The sequence below is a fragment of the Vitis riparia genome, chromosome 14 (assembly GCF_004353265.1).
Source record: "Vitis riparia cultivar Riparia Gloire de Montpellier isolate 1030 chromosome 14, EGFV_Vit.rip_1.0, whole genome shotgun sequence".
NCBI lineage: Eukaryota > Viridiplantae > Streptophyta > Magnoliopsida > Vitales > Vitaceae > Vitis > Vitis riparia.
In genome coordinates, this window is record NC_048444.1 from 21,868,757 (window position 1) to 21,884,824 (window position 16,068).

General features: G+C 35.9%; 1 protein-coding gene across 1 annotated transcript in view; it reads right to left on the minus strand.

Annotated features, from left to right (window-relative positions):
- LOC117930125 (5'-3' exoribonuclease 4) overlaps positions 1-15,380 on the minus strand; it is an 81,543-nt gene extending 66,163 nt beyond the window's left edge. The window contains exon 1 of the mRNA XM_034850597.1: positions 14,967-15,380. Coding sequence (XP_034706488.1) covers positions 14,967-15,161 — 195 coding nt within the window. The 5' untranslated portion in view covers positions 15,162-15,380. The remainder of the gene's footprint in view (positions 1-14,966) is intronic.
- Between the last annotated feature and the right edge of the window lie 688 nt (positions 15,381-16,068).

Sequence of the window (16,068 nt, forward strand, 5' to 3'; positions counted from 1 at the left end):
CCCAATTTTAGGAATCCCATTCTCCACAATGAAGAATGGATTTCCTTCAAGCTCTCTAAAGAAGCCCATGCCATTTCCTTAGGAATGAGAATTGGACAAAAATACCCCTAAGATTAATGTAATTATTTCAATTCAATAATAAGTCAATGTGGCTTACAGTGTATGAGGCAAGTAATGAAAGGATGAGTGGCTGCAAGGAAGTGGGACTATCCAAAAGCAGTAGTGATAAAGGCAGGGGAATGAATGGGGTTGGGGACATATATGATGCTCAAGTTGAAAGAAGGGAATTGGAGGACAAATGGGAAGAGAGTGGATTGGCGAGGTTCAGCCAGTTCCTGGGATTCCCCACGGAGGGGTTGGAGAAGGAAATACTGAATTTTTTGACCAAAATCAGAAAAAGACGGGAGAAAATTCATAGTAAAGAGCTACTGGAAAAGTCTAAATTTGAAAGGGAGCTAAGAAGGTTGGAATGCTCCGTAAATTATGAGGGGGGGATGAAACAGAAAGGCTCGGTTCAGGGCAAAGGGCGCCAAATTGTGATTGTCCAATGAAGGTGAAAATTCTGAGTTGGAATGTAAGGGGAGCAAATGATAGTTCCAAAAGAAAAGTGATTAAGACTTTTATAAGAAATCAGAGGGTGGACCTAATTTGTATTCAGGAAACAAAAATGCAAGCTATGACGGATAGCATAGCAAGAAGTCTAGGTTCTGGGAGATTCCTTGATTGGAAAGCTGTGAATGCGGAGGGGGCCTCGGGAGGAATTTTTATATGTTGGGATAAGAGGACTTTGGACATTATAGATTGGGAGGAGGGTCAGTTCACGTTATCTTGCAGATTCCGGAATGTTGAAAATGGGAATGTCTGGGTGTTTACGGGAGTTTATGGCCCGTTTTCTAAAGTGGAAAGGGATGCGTTATGGGAAGAATTTGGGGCAATTAGAGGGCTGTGGGAAGATCCATGGTGTGTAGGGGGGGATTTTAACATTACTTTGTTTCCAAGGGAAAGGAGTAGCCAAAGGAGAATTAGCTCAGCAATGAGGAAATTTGCTGAAACTGTGAATGATCTTGGGCTGGTGGATCTTCCTCTTCAGGGGGGAGAATGTACTTGGAAAGGGGGCCAAAATAATCAGACCTGGGCACGTTTGGACAGATTCCTGGTGACTCCTTGCTGGATAGATCAGTTCAGTGGGATTAATCAATGTAGACTGCCCCGTCCGATTTCAGATCACTTTCCAATAATGTTAGTGGGGGGTGGGATAAGACGTGGGCCGACTCCATTCAGATTTGAAAACATGTGGCTTAAGGTTGAAGGCTTTAAAGAGTTGGTGCGCAGCTGGTGGCAAGAAATTGATGTAAGGGGCAGTGCTAGTTACAAGTTGGCTACCAAGATGAAGGAAATAAAAAAAAAACTGAAAGTCTGGAATAGGGAAGTCTTCGGTAAGCTGGAGAGTAATAAATCTGAAGCCTTGCAGCAGGTGGAATTTTGGGATAGGGAGGAGGAGGAGAGAGTTTTGACTGTGGAGGAAACAGAGCTGAAGAAAGCGGCAAAACAAAATTACAGAAAATGGGTGATAATGGAGGAAACACACTGGAGATAGCTCTCAAGGGAAATATGGCTAAAGGAGGGGGATAGAAACACGGGGTTCTTTCATCGTATGGCAAGTGCTCACCGTAGAAATAATTCTCTGGAGAGAATTAAGATCAATGGGGAATGGTTACTAGAGGAGCAGGAAATTAGGGAAGGAATTGCTAATGCGTTTAAAAATTTTCTATCAGAAGATTCGAGGTGGAAGGCGGATATTGGGAGAATTCAGCTTGAGCAGATCAGCCATCAAGAGGCTGAAAACTTGGAGAGGCCCTTTTCAGAGGAAGAAATTCATGCGGCCCTGATGGAGATGAATGGGGACAAAGCCCCTAGCCCGGATGGATTTACTCTGGCCTTTTGGCAAAGCTGTTGGGAGTTTATCAAGGAGGAGATCCTAGAAATGTTCAAGGAATTCTACGAACATGGTTCTTTCCTAAAGAGCCTTAACAATACTTTCTTGGTGTTGATTCCCAAGAAAAGTGGGGCTGAGGACCTAGGAGACTTTAGACCCATTAGTCTCCTGGGGGGGTTGTACAAGTTATTGGCTAAAGTGCTAGCTAACAGACTGAAGACAGTGGTTGGAAAGGTGGTATCTACTTCTCAGAATGCCTTTGTGAGGGGAAGACAAATCCTTGACGCCTCCTTAATTGCAAATGAAGTGATAGACTCGTGGCAGAAACGAAAAGAAAAGGGTCTAATATGTAAGCTGGATATAGAAAAAGCCTATGATAGTATCAACTGGAAATTTATGTTGAAGGTGTTGCAAAAAATGGGCTTTGGGCCAAAGTGGGTGGGGTGGATGTGGAGCTGCTTATCTTCAGCCAAATTTTCAGTGTTGGTTAATGGTGTGCCTGCAGGTTTCTTTCCCAGCACTAAAGGTCTTAGACAAGGAGACCCCCTGTCTCCTTATCTCTTTGTTATGGGGATGGAAGTGTTAGATGTTCTTATTAGGAGAGCTGTGGAGGGGGGTTTCTTATCAGGGTGTAATATAAGGGGTGGCAGGGAACCCTCTCTGATTATCTCTCATTTGTTCTTTGTTGACGATACAATTATTTTCTGTGAGGCCAGAAAGGAGCATCTAACTCATTTAAGTTGGATTTTATTCTGGTTTGAAGCGGCGTCAGGCCTAAGGATTAATCTAGCCAAGAGTGAAATCATTCCAGTTGGAGAAGTGGTGGAGATGGAGGAGTTGGCTGTTGAGCTAGGATGCAGGGTGGGGTCCTTACCTTCTCAGTACTTGGGTCTTCCCTTAGGGGCTCCTAATAAAGCGCCCTATATGTGGGATGGGGTGGAAGAGAGAGTCAGGAGGAGACTAGCTCTTTGGAAACGGCAATATATCTCTAAAGGGGGAAGAGTTACCCTAATAAAGAGTACTTTGGCTAGCATGCCAATCTACCAAATGTCCATCTTTAGAATGCCCAAGATTGTTGCTAGAAGACTTGAGAAAGTGCAAAGGGACTTCTTGTGGGGAGGGGGAAATATGGAGGGGAAAATTCATTTGGTTAATTGGGAGGTGGTTTGCACAGACAAGGACAAAGGTGGGCTAGGCCTTAGGAAGCTAGCCATGTTGAACAAAGCTTTGCTTGGTAAGTGGATATGGAGATTTGCTTGTGACAAAGACAATCTTTGGAAACAAGTGATCAAGGTGAAGTATGGGCAGGAGGAGTTTGGGTGGAGGCCAAAGAAGGCTAATGGGGCAGTGGGGGTAGGGGTTTGGAAAGAGATTTGGAAAGAATCAGATTGGTGCTGGAATAACATGACTTTCTGAGTAGGGAAGGGCAACAAGATCAGATTTTGGACAGATGTGTGGTGTACAGAGTCAGCGCTGTCCCATTGTTTCCCTCATATCTTTGGTATGACGGTGCAAAGGAATGCAACGGTTGAGGAAATGTGGGATCAAAATTCGGGGCAAGGAAATTGGAATTTAAACTTTGTGAGGGATTTCAATGATTGGGAGATGGAGTTGGTTGGGGATTTTCTACATATATTGAGGGGTCACAAGCCCTCTCTGGAGGAAGATTCAATCCTGTGGAGGAAAGGAAAAAGAGGTCAGTTCAGGGTCAAGGAAGCGTATAGCTTGTTGGCGAGGTCTGCTGATACAGATTTTCCTTCTAGGAGCATTTGGGTGGCTCGGGTGCCTACTAAAGCTGCTTTTTTTGCGTGGGAGGCGACTTGGGGTAAGGTGCTCACTTTGGATAGACTTCAAAGAAGAGGGCTTCAACTTCCAAATCGTTGTTTCCTATGTGGTTGTGAGGAAGAAAGTGTAAATCATATCCTTATTCATTGTACAGTGGTTAGAGCTCTATGGGATATTGTTTTTGGTTTAGTTGATGTGAAATGGGTTTTTCCAGAAAGTGTAAAGGAGGTCTTAGCTAGCTGGAGGGGCTCGTTTGTGGGAAAGAAAAGGAAAAAGATTTGGGACGCCATTCCGTTGTGTATTTTTTGGACGGTGTGGAAGGAGAGGAATAGATTAGCTTTTAGGGGAGGTGTGTTGAATGTGCAGAAGTTAAAGAATTTTTTTGTTTGTAATCTTTGGAGTTGGGTCAAATTGTATGTAGGTGAGGAGGCGTTCTCCCTTATAGGTTTCCTGGAGTGGATAGCTTCCAGTTAAAGGGAGGTGATTCTTTTGTTCTTGTTGTTGTTTTTTGAGGCCTTAGCTGCCTTGTATACTCCCTGTATACCTTGTGGCGTTGTGCCTTTTGAATGAATATCCTTTACTTATCAAAAAAAAAAAAATTCAATATAATGATATTTTTAATTACGTTAAATTTATATATTGAATTTCACAAGATAGTACAATTAAGACCTTGTTAGGATTGACTTCTAAGAAGCCAAAAACTCTCTTCTAAGCTTAATAAGAGCTTTTATGCCTATTAGGTTGATTTTGTTCAACGAGATTATGGCTTAAAAAATAGCTTACTATGGAAGTCAAGAAAATGTTGCTCCCTATGGAAGCTTTATTTTGGTTTATACAACAAGTTCTTTCATGTTTAATATATATTTAAGGAAAATGCTCAAGTTCTTTCATCTATTTTAGAAAGATTTCTCTAAAGAAATGAGCCCTTGTAGGGAAATGACTTTGGAGGTATCCTATGGAAGTTTCAACTCCTTGGCATGAAGTCATTTTGAACATTTGTGGGACAAATCCTAATGATAGGGATGTCAACATTACAATTAGATGGTCACATCAAAGTCCTTGGAAAGCCATTGCACAAGTTTTTCCAAGATTTTTTCAAACACACCCACTTTGTGGTGGATGATGGGGAAAGAATCTGTTTTAGGAAGATTTGTGATGAGGGAAACAACCTTTGTGTTTACAATATTCTAGTCTTTTCAAAGTTGTCATACCTAAAAATCTCCCTATCTCAATTATCCTTGGCATCTCTCCTTTTTTATATCATAACCTTAATTTTTGTAACAACCTCACTGATTCAAAGATTACGGACCTCAAAAGACTCATGTCCTCTCTCTTTCAACTTGTCCCCATCAACCTCAAAAACAAGAGCTTAATCATTATCCTTTTCAGTTCCTTTCTCTCTCACTAAATTTCTTCAAAAATCTAAAGCATCATCTAAAGTCAAGGTCTTAGTTTAGCTAGTGAAGTAAAAAAAGGTAAACACCAATGACATGCTACAATTGAGAAGATCATATAAAACCCCTAACTCTGACTATTGCATTTTGCACATGGAGAATGCGGAAACGATTGATTATCTTTTTCTATACTATCCACTAACTTTGGGGCTTTAGCACATATCATTCAATCTTGCTAGTTTGGATTAGGTTCCCTCAAAGAGTATGTGACATATTGACCATCTCTTATTTCAGTTAGCAAAGATGGATTGGGTTTCCCCAAGGAGCATATCTAACATGTTTTTTACTAATTTTAATGGTTTCGGATCTTCTAAGAGAGGGGTTGTTTTATGGCAAGACGCGTGCATCGCGTTAATGTGGGTGGTGTGGCGGGAAAGGAATGCAAGGATTTTTGAGGATAAAGCAAGGAATTCAAGGTATCTTTGGGATTCTATTCGTTTTTTGGCTTCTCTATGGGCTTTTTGTTCTAAGGTTTTTAAGGGGACACCTCTTAACGTGTTACAACTTGATTGGTTAGCGGTGTGTAAATAGGCCGTTAGTCTTTTTCTCGTTGTATTTCTTATATTTGATTACTTGTAGTCTTGTTTTTCTTTGGTGGGAGGATTTCTCATCCTTCTAATTGTATCTTCTTTTTATCAATATATTCCGTTATCGTTTCCTATCAAAAAAAATATTGACCATCTCTTATAGGGGTTTAAGGAGCACCACAAGAAGCAAGTTCCTTTGTCAAATAGCTTGCCTCACCTTAATTTGTTTTGTGTGGCAAGAAACAAATGGCAGAATCTTTGAGGACAAGTGAAGAACCTTAGAAACTCTTTGGGACCTAATTCATTTTTACTCCTCTTTTTAGCCATCCTATACCATTGCTTTTAAAAGCATTCCTCTCAATGTTGTTCTGCTTGATTGGAACTCAACGTGTAGAACAAAATGTATGTATAGCAAGGAGAGGAGCATTGAATAGGACTTTATTGGAAGGAGATGAGATGAACCTTATAGAGTGATAAGATGTTTTATTTGTATATTCCCATGAGGTAGTATTTTGATGTAGAGGTTTCCTTAATATAGCGAAGTTCAATCATATACTTTTTAATCAGTTTTTGTATTCTTAGGGAGGACTCATCATCCTTCTCATGTACTTTTTATCATACTTATTTCATATCATTTTCATAAAAAAAATGTTTAACAAAAAATTTTATAATAACAATATTGACCTTTTTTTTTTATAGGTAATAATAACAATATTGACCTTTAAAAATTGTGACTTCGGCTTCAGTTTCAATTTCCAAGTCAAAAATAGGCAACTCTTCCAACCAAGCCTTAAAAGTAATAATATATTTTCTAAAAAATTAAATATAATGACACAATGATTAAAGATGGCCTTGTGGCTGTTTTGTATACTTCCTGTATGCGGTGCGGCCTTTCAGCCTTCTTTAATATATTTTGCTCTAGCTTATCAAAAAAAAAATGACTAAAGATAATAAATTACTTTTAATTGAGATAATAACATGTTTAATCATCAAAATTTTAAATAAAAAAATTTTATATATTATAGTGTAAGTTAATGCATCTATTACATATTTTAATTTATTTAGTTTAATATTAAATCTTCTTAATCAATTGAGGATATTTATTTAATAAATAATACCAAATCCAAGAGGCTTTCGCATATAAAAGGAAAATTAATGAACAATAGTTTTATATTTGTTTTATTTTATTTATGTAAATATTAATTATCAATTATAAAATTATTGTAAAAAGATTAAAAATATCTTCTTAATAACTATTTTTAATTAATGAAATATAAATATTTTAATTCAAATTCCTTTTAATTTTATATACATATATATATAAGATGAAAACATAACCATCTCAAAATATAACATTGAAATGAGGATTATTTTAAAAAAATATTATTAATATTAAAAAATTTTATCTCTTTGCATAAGGGTACTTAGTTTCACTCCTATTCCATTTTTTAATATTTTTGTAAACACTTCAATGGAATTCTCAATTCTAATTTTGGTTCCTTTCATTCTCTTTCCTTCCCATTCTAATTCCCTTCCCTTTCATTCCCTTTCCTTAATAAGTTTAGTAAACATGTCATTAGTGCATTTCTATTCCTCTCTTAAATCTTCTACCTTTGCAATTTTTTTTTTATGAGAAACAACGGTAGAGCATACTAAAGTAGTAAAAATAAGTACAAAGAATGATGAAAGATCCTCCAAAAAGTACACAAAAAGAAAGCAAAAAACCTCCCAGTTCAAGAATCTATACAACTATGAGGTTCCACAAACTATGTCTCATGTGGGAATATACAAAAATAATCTATCCTTGCTAGCCCACACCCTTGGAACTGCATAGCAGCATCCAATCAAGTTAGATCAAATTAAGGGTAACACCCTTAAAAGTTGTGGTGCAAAGGACCCAAAAGGAGACTAAGAAATGAATTATGTCCCAAAGACCCTCCGAAGTTCTCGCCTTGTCGTAAAAAATCCTAGCATTTCTTTTCCACCACACAACCCACATTAGAGCAAGACAAGCAAACTGCCACAACACCTTGCCTCTACTAGTACTTCTCAATGTTTTATATAAAATAACCACCATGTCACATATAAACCTAAAATGAACCAATCCATATGAACCAAGTTGAATAGTCTATGTCAAAGCCCCAAACTCAATGGGCAATGTAAGAAGATATGATCTACCATTTCATCACTCTCCATACACAATAAATAAACATCAGGACTGAGGGCTTTTGTAGGATCTTTTCAGTTGTAGCATGTCAATGGTGTTTACCTTCTTAAGTGTCACTAACCAAGCAAAGGATTTAACCTTAAATAGGGCTTGCGATTTCCAAACAAAATCAATAGGTAATGATGGAGTTAAATCAATATGGTTGGACATGATTGAAAAGAACAACTTTACCATGAATAAACCTCAAGAAAATAGGGACCAAGCTCTCGAGTTAGGACCGGATCGAGATAAATGCAAGTATAAAAGAGAGGACATGAGTCTTTCAAGATCTTCTATGTCAAGATCCAAAAGATTGCGACGAAAGTTTGGATTCCACAAGAAAGGATTAGTGAATCCAAGAACTGATGAGATAGTGAGGTTTTTAACTATGACAATTTTGAATAGACCTAGGAATTGAGAACACAAAGGTTGATTCCCTCAACACCAGTCTTCTCATAACCAGGAAAGAAAATATCGGTGTGTCGACAGGTCCCGAAACAATATATAGCATGGATATATCGGTGGTCAATGGCTGGTCAACACGATCAAAGCTCAAAATTGAGCTATTTTTTGCTGCTGTTAGGGCAATTTGAACCCCCAACAAAAGGTTCATCATGCATCACAGGCTCCCCTAGGGCAAGCTTGCCCTTTGATATATAATATGCACTAAATAAATATATATCAAAAGTTAGGATATAAATAAAATATTAAAAAAAAAAACACTTTAAAGAACAAATTAATTATAACTATTTTATAATTGAATGAAAATTTTTCATTTAATTGATTAGTAAAAATATATCATAATTTTCTTCATAGTGTTTTTAATATTATTAATATATTAATTAAATATTAAAAATTTATACATTTATCATCATTTATTTTATAATGTATCATAATTTTAATATTAAATAGATTTTAAAATTAAACATATTATAATCACATATCACAATATTATCATCAAATAATATTTGATATAATTTAATAATCAATGTACACTTATCAAATTTATATTTTTTATTAACACGTACAATATTATATGTGTATATATATATATATATATATATATATATATATATATATCAATTTATTCAAAAAAATAACTTTAAAATATCTATCATGCTTTTAATTTCATTTCTAAGAGTTTTATTTTATATTTTTATAAGTTTTGATCAATTTTAGATCTATCGATATTTTGTGTCAAAATATCCACCGAAATATATTATAATCAAATATCACAATATAATCATCAAATAATATTTGATATAATTTAATAATCAATATACACTGATCAAATTTATATTTTTTATTGATACGTACAATATTATATATATATATACACACATTAATTTATTCAACAAAAAAACTTTAAAATATCTATTATACTTTTAATTTCATTTCTAAAAGTTTTATTTTATATTTTTATAAGTTTTGATCAATTTTAGGTCTACCAATATTTTATATCAAAATATCAACCAATATATTTTATATATCCGTAAAATCGAAATACCGATATATCCGTGATTACCGATATTTTCATCCTTACTCCTAACCAAATTCTTGTCTCATCTCCCACCACAATGTGACCACTTGACTATTGTATTGGCATTTCATCCATTTGTACGTGTCTCATATATACTTAGAATAACCTAATGCCAAAGAGTATACCTTTCACTAGGAAACCTCCAAATCCATTTCCCTAATAGAGCGCGATTCCTTACAAAAATTTTCCCAAACCCTGATCCTCTTCCCCCTTAGACTAATACACTATGTCCTAACTAACGAGATGGTCTCTCTTATGCTCCCTAAACCCTAACCATAGAAAATTCCTTTGCAATTTCTCAATTTTTAGCGCCAATGAAAAAGGGATCTTGCATGCAAAGAAAGTAACTAGGAATATGAGATAAGCATGAGGGGATAAGAGTTATCCTCCCACCTAAAGACAAATAAACTTTTTTCTACCCATCTAATCTTCACAAAACTCTCTCAATCACCGGATCCCAAAACACACTTGCCTTTAGGTTCCCCCCTAATGGAAGTCCTAAATAGGAAACAGGCTAATCCGACACCTTGCAATCAAGGACCAATGCCATCCTATTAAGTTGATCTAGATCAACGTTGATGCCAAAGAGAATACTCTTTTCTCGATTGACTTTAAGTCTAGAAATATGTCCAAACACTAACAGAATTATCTTGAGAGTCTTTAATTCTTCCAGACAAGCTCTTTAAAAAAAAATGGTGTCATCTGCAAATTGCAAGTGGGAAACAATAGCCTCACTCCTACCAACATTGAATCATTCCAATAACCCACTCTCCTCGACCCTCAACATCAATCTACTTAGCACATCAACTACAATGGAAAAGAGAAATGGAGATAGAGGATCTCTTTGTTGCAATCCTCTAGAAGTTTGAGCCACCGTTTGGCATTACCATTTACTAGAACTACAAAAGAGACAAAGGATAAACAATCTCTCATTCAAGTCCTCCATCTAGAACTAAACCCCTTCCTTTCAAGTACATGGTCTATAAAGCCCCAATTCACATGGTCATAAGCCTTTTCAAAATCAATCTTGAAAACTACCCTTTCCTCTCCAAATTGTCTTTTCTCATCCACTATCTCATCGGCTATCAGCACGGCGTCCAATATTTGCCTTCCCTAAACAAAAGCTCCTTATGATAGTTTCATTAAGAACACCTCGTAACCGCTTGGATAAGACTTTGGCTATGACCTTATACAAACAAGTGACCAAGTTGATAGGTCTAAAATTAGACATCCTTTTAGTCTAACTCTTTTTAGGCACTAAGGCAACAAAGGTAGCATCTATGCTCTGATTAACTACCCTGTTTCTATGAAACTATGAGAACACCTTCATTAAATCCTCCTTAATCACATCCCAACACTTTTGGAACACGGTAATAGTGAAGTCATCAAGGCCAGGAGTTTTATCCTAATCTAACTGAAAAATGGCTTGATGAATCTCTTCTTCAATAAAGGCATGTTCCAACCTAGAAGTACTCTCTACCGAAACGGGTGACCAATCTAAACCTTCTAACCTCCAAGATTCTCCATGGGGACTCGCATATGGTTTCCCAAAAAAATGCAAAATCTCCATTGAAACACTGTCAATGTTATCCAGAATTATTCCTTCATTCTCCAAGGCCTTTATATACTTCCTATTGCGCTTGAAATTAGCCACCCTATGGAAAAGTTTTGAATTACAATCCCCTTCTATTACGTCTGCCATTAGCCACCCTTAAAAAGGAGTAATTTTGGGGGTATTCCTTAAGAATCTTTTTTTATTGGCAAACAAGTATACATAAAAGACGTCAATCAAAGAGGAGAGGCTCCTTTAAGAATCTATAACTTGATCGGAACTTGGTTTGCAAGTTAAAGAGTTTAGGTGGGGAGTTGCACCAATGCAAATTCCACCCTCCATGGATTCAATTAAGTAATGCACTTTCTTTAACTCTAGTTAGCTAAGAATTGGAGGACCTTTATAAGGCATATATGATCATGTTAACTACAACTTCTCAATTGCGTTCTTGTAAAAGAGGGTTTGGCCAAAATTTAGGCTGGATGGATAAAATGGTGTATTTCCTCGACAAGATTTTCTTTTTTTGTTAATGGAACCTCATTTGGTTTCTTTCAGAGCTCTAAGAGTTTGAAGTAGGGCGATCCCCTCTTTCCTTATTTTTTCACTTGGCAATGGAGGTCCTTATTCAAACATCGACCGAAGCCAATGGTGGAGGCTTTGTATTGACTTTTAAGGTGAGTAGAAAGAGTGGGGAGGGGATGGAAGTGTATCACCTTTTGTTTGTCAATAACACTATGACTCACTATGATGTCAATCGTAAATCAACTGAGATATTTGAGTTGGGTTTTTATGTGGTTTGAGGCAACATCTAGCTTAAAAGTTAAGTTGGATAAAAATGAGATAATTCCTATTGGGGGAGTAGCTAACGCAGAGGAATTAGCCTCAATGTTGGGTTGTAGAATAAGAAAGTTGCCCTCTACCCATTTGGGTCTCCCTTTTGAAGCCTCTCACAAATCTTCTAAAATGTGGGATGCAATGGAGGAGAGATTTGGAAAAAAAAACTAGCAATGAGGAAGAGGCAATAACTTTCTAAGAGAAAGAGACTTACCCTAATCAAAAGCACTTTATCAAGTCTTCCAATTTATTTCATGCACTTATTTGTCATTCCATAAAAGGCCAGTTCAAAATTCAAGAAGATCAAAAAGACTTTTTGTGGAAAGGTGGTGCTGTAGAGAAAAAACCTCATTTGGTTAATTAGACCATAATTTGCTTAGGAAAGAAGGAAGGGAGTCATGGCATTCACAATCTTTTAATCTTAAACAAGGCTTTGCTTGATAAGTGGAATTGAAGATTTGCTACTAAAAAGGTGTCCTTGAGAAAACAAATTATAACAGAGAAGTTCAGAGAGGAGGAAGAGGGGTGGTGTTCAAGAGGGTAAGATAAAGATATGGAGTGGGGATGTGGAAAACCCTTCAGAATTGAGTAGGAGGGTATAAAAGTTTCACTTTTCAGTTGGTAATGGGAAAAGGATTAAATTCTGGAAGTACTTATGGTGTGAGGATTTACCTTTGGAAGAAGCCTTTCAAAACTTATTCTTTTTTGCATCCAGCAAAGATGGATGGGTCGCAAAGGCATGAGAGCAAGTTGGGGAAGGGGGTGGTTGGAGCCCTTACTTTTCAAGGAAGTTTAATGATTGGGATCTTGACAAAGTGGAGATTTTCTTGTGGAAATTGCAATCGTTCTCAATTGAAAGGGAAGAGGAGGACAAATTAAGATGGAATGAATTCAAGAGTAGCAATATTCGACCAAATCCCTCTATTCATCCTTATCCAGGGGAGATAGAAAGCCTTTCCCAACAAGTGTAGTGTGGATCACATGGGCACCAACAAAGTTAGTTTCTACCTGGGAAACAACTTAGGACAAAATTCTAACTCTTGATCAACTCAAAAGGAGGGAGTAGACTTTGTTGAACAGCCGTTATTTGTGCAAAGGCTATGAGTAAATGATAGACCACTTGCTTCTCCACTATTCCAAAGTAAGCATGTCGTGGTAGTTGTTACTTTCGCTCTTTTGTGTGGTTTAGGTAATGCACGCTTCAGTTAGAAGGAACCTTTTGAGCCGGCATACTCGTTCATGGGGAAGAAACGGAAAAAAAAACCTAGAGGATCACACCCTTATACTTATTTTAGACTCTTTGGAAAGAAAGGAACAAAAAGGCTTTTAATGATGTTGAGACCAAGCAATCAAATCTAACTTTATATATACTTTTGTGAATTAGGTTAAGGTGTACATGGAGGACCAATCAATAACTAGGATAGATTTTTTAGATTGGTTGAGCTTCAAGCAAGGATAGGGATTTTTTATTTATCTTCTTCTTGCCTAGATTAGGCGTCCATTGTATATATCATGTGTACATTGGTGCGTCTTCTTTTAGGCGCTTTTAATGTATTTTCTCATTTGCCTATCCAAAAATAAATAAAAATAATCAAGGATCATTATGATTTTTTGATAGGCATCAAAGATTATTATGTTATAGTATTGAGAGCCTTTTAAAACCAAAGGGAAAGGATTTGGCTGTAAAGGCAGAGATAGCACTCTTAGAGGGCTCACTGCAAGTCAAGGCTGTGATTTTATCTCATTACTAGGTGAAAGAGAATTCTACTATTGTGATTTCTTGGGTGCCTAAATCAAAAACAGACCCTTGGAAAGTACGATGGGGGCTTTGCCTAGTTTTAGATGTTACTTGTCACTTGGGTTGCTCTTGCTTTTGGACTTCATGTTTAGCCAACCATATTACAGACTAGTTAGCAGAGTAAGGAGCCAAGGACAAGGCTTCTTTTGTAGGTGATTTTCATCCCCTGAAATTGTAGAGAGTTCCTCTTACTTGTACTCGTTCTTATTATATCTTGAAGTTGTATAGCCGTTTTTGCTCCTCTTTTCAAGAAGTTTCTCACTCTTTAGCTTTTATAAATTTTGGAAAGATTTATTGTAGTTCAATATACTTGCAAGTTTATATCAATGAATCAGTTTGTTTCTGATTCTAAAGGCATTTCCAGTTTCTTTCAACTGGTTTTTTCAAATTCTTGGGTTCACCATCCTGGTGTTGTCAAGGGAGGATGCCAGAAGATAATGCATTATAAGAGAGAAATAAAGATATGAACTTAAAATGAAGAGTTACTAAATTCACTTCTCTGTCTTTCAACTTTCTCAGAAATCAAAAGGAGAGGAATCTAACTCTGCACAATTTTCATTCTAGAACCAAAAGAATCTGAGACTCAAATATTTAAGAAATTTGTCAGGAAAATGTCACTTAAAAAAAAAAAAAAAAAGGAAAGAAAAAAACATGCCTCGCCTTCAAGGCAGTGTTAATAAAAAAAAATTAAAAAAAAAGGTAAATAAAAAATTAAAAACTATATATATATTACACTTCAAGGCAGCGTAAACAAGGGGGGAACGTTGCCCTAAAATTCAGGTCTCAATAGAAATTTCAAAGTCGATGTCATTGCTGTAGCATCCTCTACATATTCCGATTGCAGCTTTGGCTGCTGGAGAAGTTACGAATATAATTTTGTAAAAAAGAAATATGAATTTTAGAGGGGGAAGCCCACTCAACTAAGCCCAACACAACAATTCAGCTACGCCGAGGTGATTTAGCCATTTTTTTCAAAACCAAAACAACAAAATTCATAATATTGCAAATACCTTTTCCCCAGTTTTCTCAGCAACCAAGCAGCCTGCAAAATAAACCTCAATCTCCCATTTTCATAAAAAATAACCTCATCAAAAACACCAAAATTAATGAATTCAATGATCAAAGCGACCCTTAGTTCCCCAAATCTATCAATTTCATACCAGAATAGTCAAATTCCAACCATAGAAAATAAACATTTTCTGGTTGAGACCAAATTTTCATTTCAACTCATTGTTTTCTATTCCTTCCTCACTATGTCACCAGCTAAACAACATAAACAGCTAAAGATTCCTCACAAAAACAAATTAAACTACACAAATTCTGACCAAAATTACCTTGCCGTCGGGATGAAAACAAGGGTGAATGATCCCATTCATGTCCAAGTAAAGATTATCAAACTCCATGCCGTTAGGGTTAGGTCTGGAGACATCAATCTCAGCCCCATCCTCCGACGGCTCTTCTTCGACCACGTCCATAACGGCCAGAGGGTACCGATCTGCGAGCCACCGGTAAAACGCTGGAACCCCCATCCGTGATCTGCTGAATAGGGTTTTTGGAACTTGAATCCAAGGTGAATAGGATTTTGCTGGTTCTCGATGAAAAAAAAAAGACGTGTCAGTGAATTAGATCCATGTGGAGAGTGTGACAGTACAAATCCGCTGTCAGGAGTGGGGATTGGGCAAGGGATTTTCGAGAGAAAATCTCAGGAAATTTTTTCTTTTTCTTTTTCTTTTTTCTTTTTTCTTTCTTTTTATTTTTATCGACTTCACTTTTTTTCTTTTTATTTTTCTCAACTTCACTACCTACCCCTTACTCAAGGATGTTCAATTATTGAAGCTCGATATAAGCTTATTTTTATAAATTGGAGTTGAAAATGAATTTAACTTGAATTAATAAATATATTTTATCTTCGTTATATCATCCAAATTCATACCATCCAGTTACAACATTAGGTATATATGGAAAAATGAAATTAGAAATGTAAATAATCTTAAGATAAACGCGCGGATTGGTTTCTAAATGTTGAAATTCTATTTGAATTTAACAAAAGTTTTTATACCCATTTGAATCATTTTAGTAATATTTTTTATTAAAAATAATTTAATATGATTTTTTTTAAGATATTGTTTCTCATAAATGCTTTTTTTTCCTTATATTCATATTATGTTAACTTTTAAATATGGGACAATTGTATTTTGAATCAGTTGTCCAAAAATTAAGATTTGGTCCATAAAAATTGCATAATTGATAGAAATGATTTAAAATATGAAAAGACTAATATATCTTTCAAAACTATTTTGAATATTTTCTACCACAATGTTTGATAAACTTTTATTTTTTTAATAATTATTCTGAAAAATTATTATTTTTAGAAAACTAATTTTTTTTAAAAATATATTCTAATAATATATCATTTAAAAAAAATAATTTTAACAT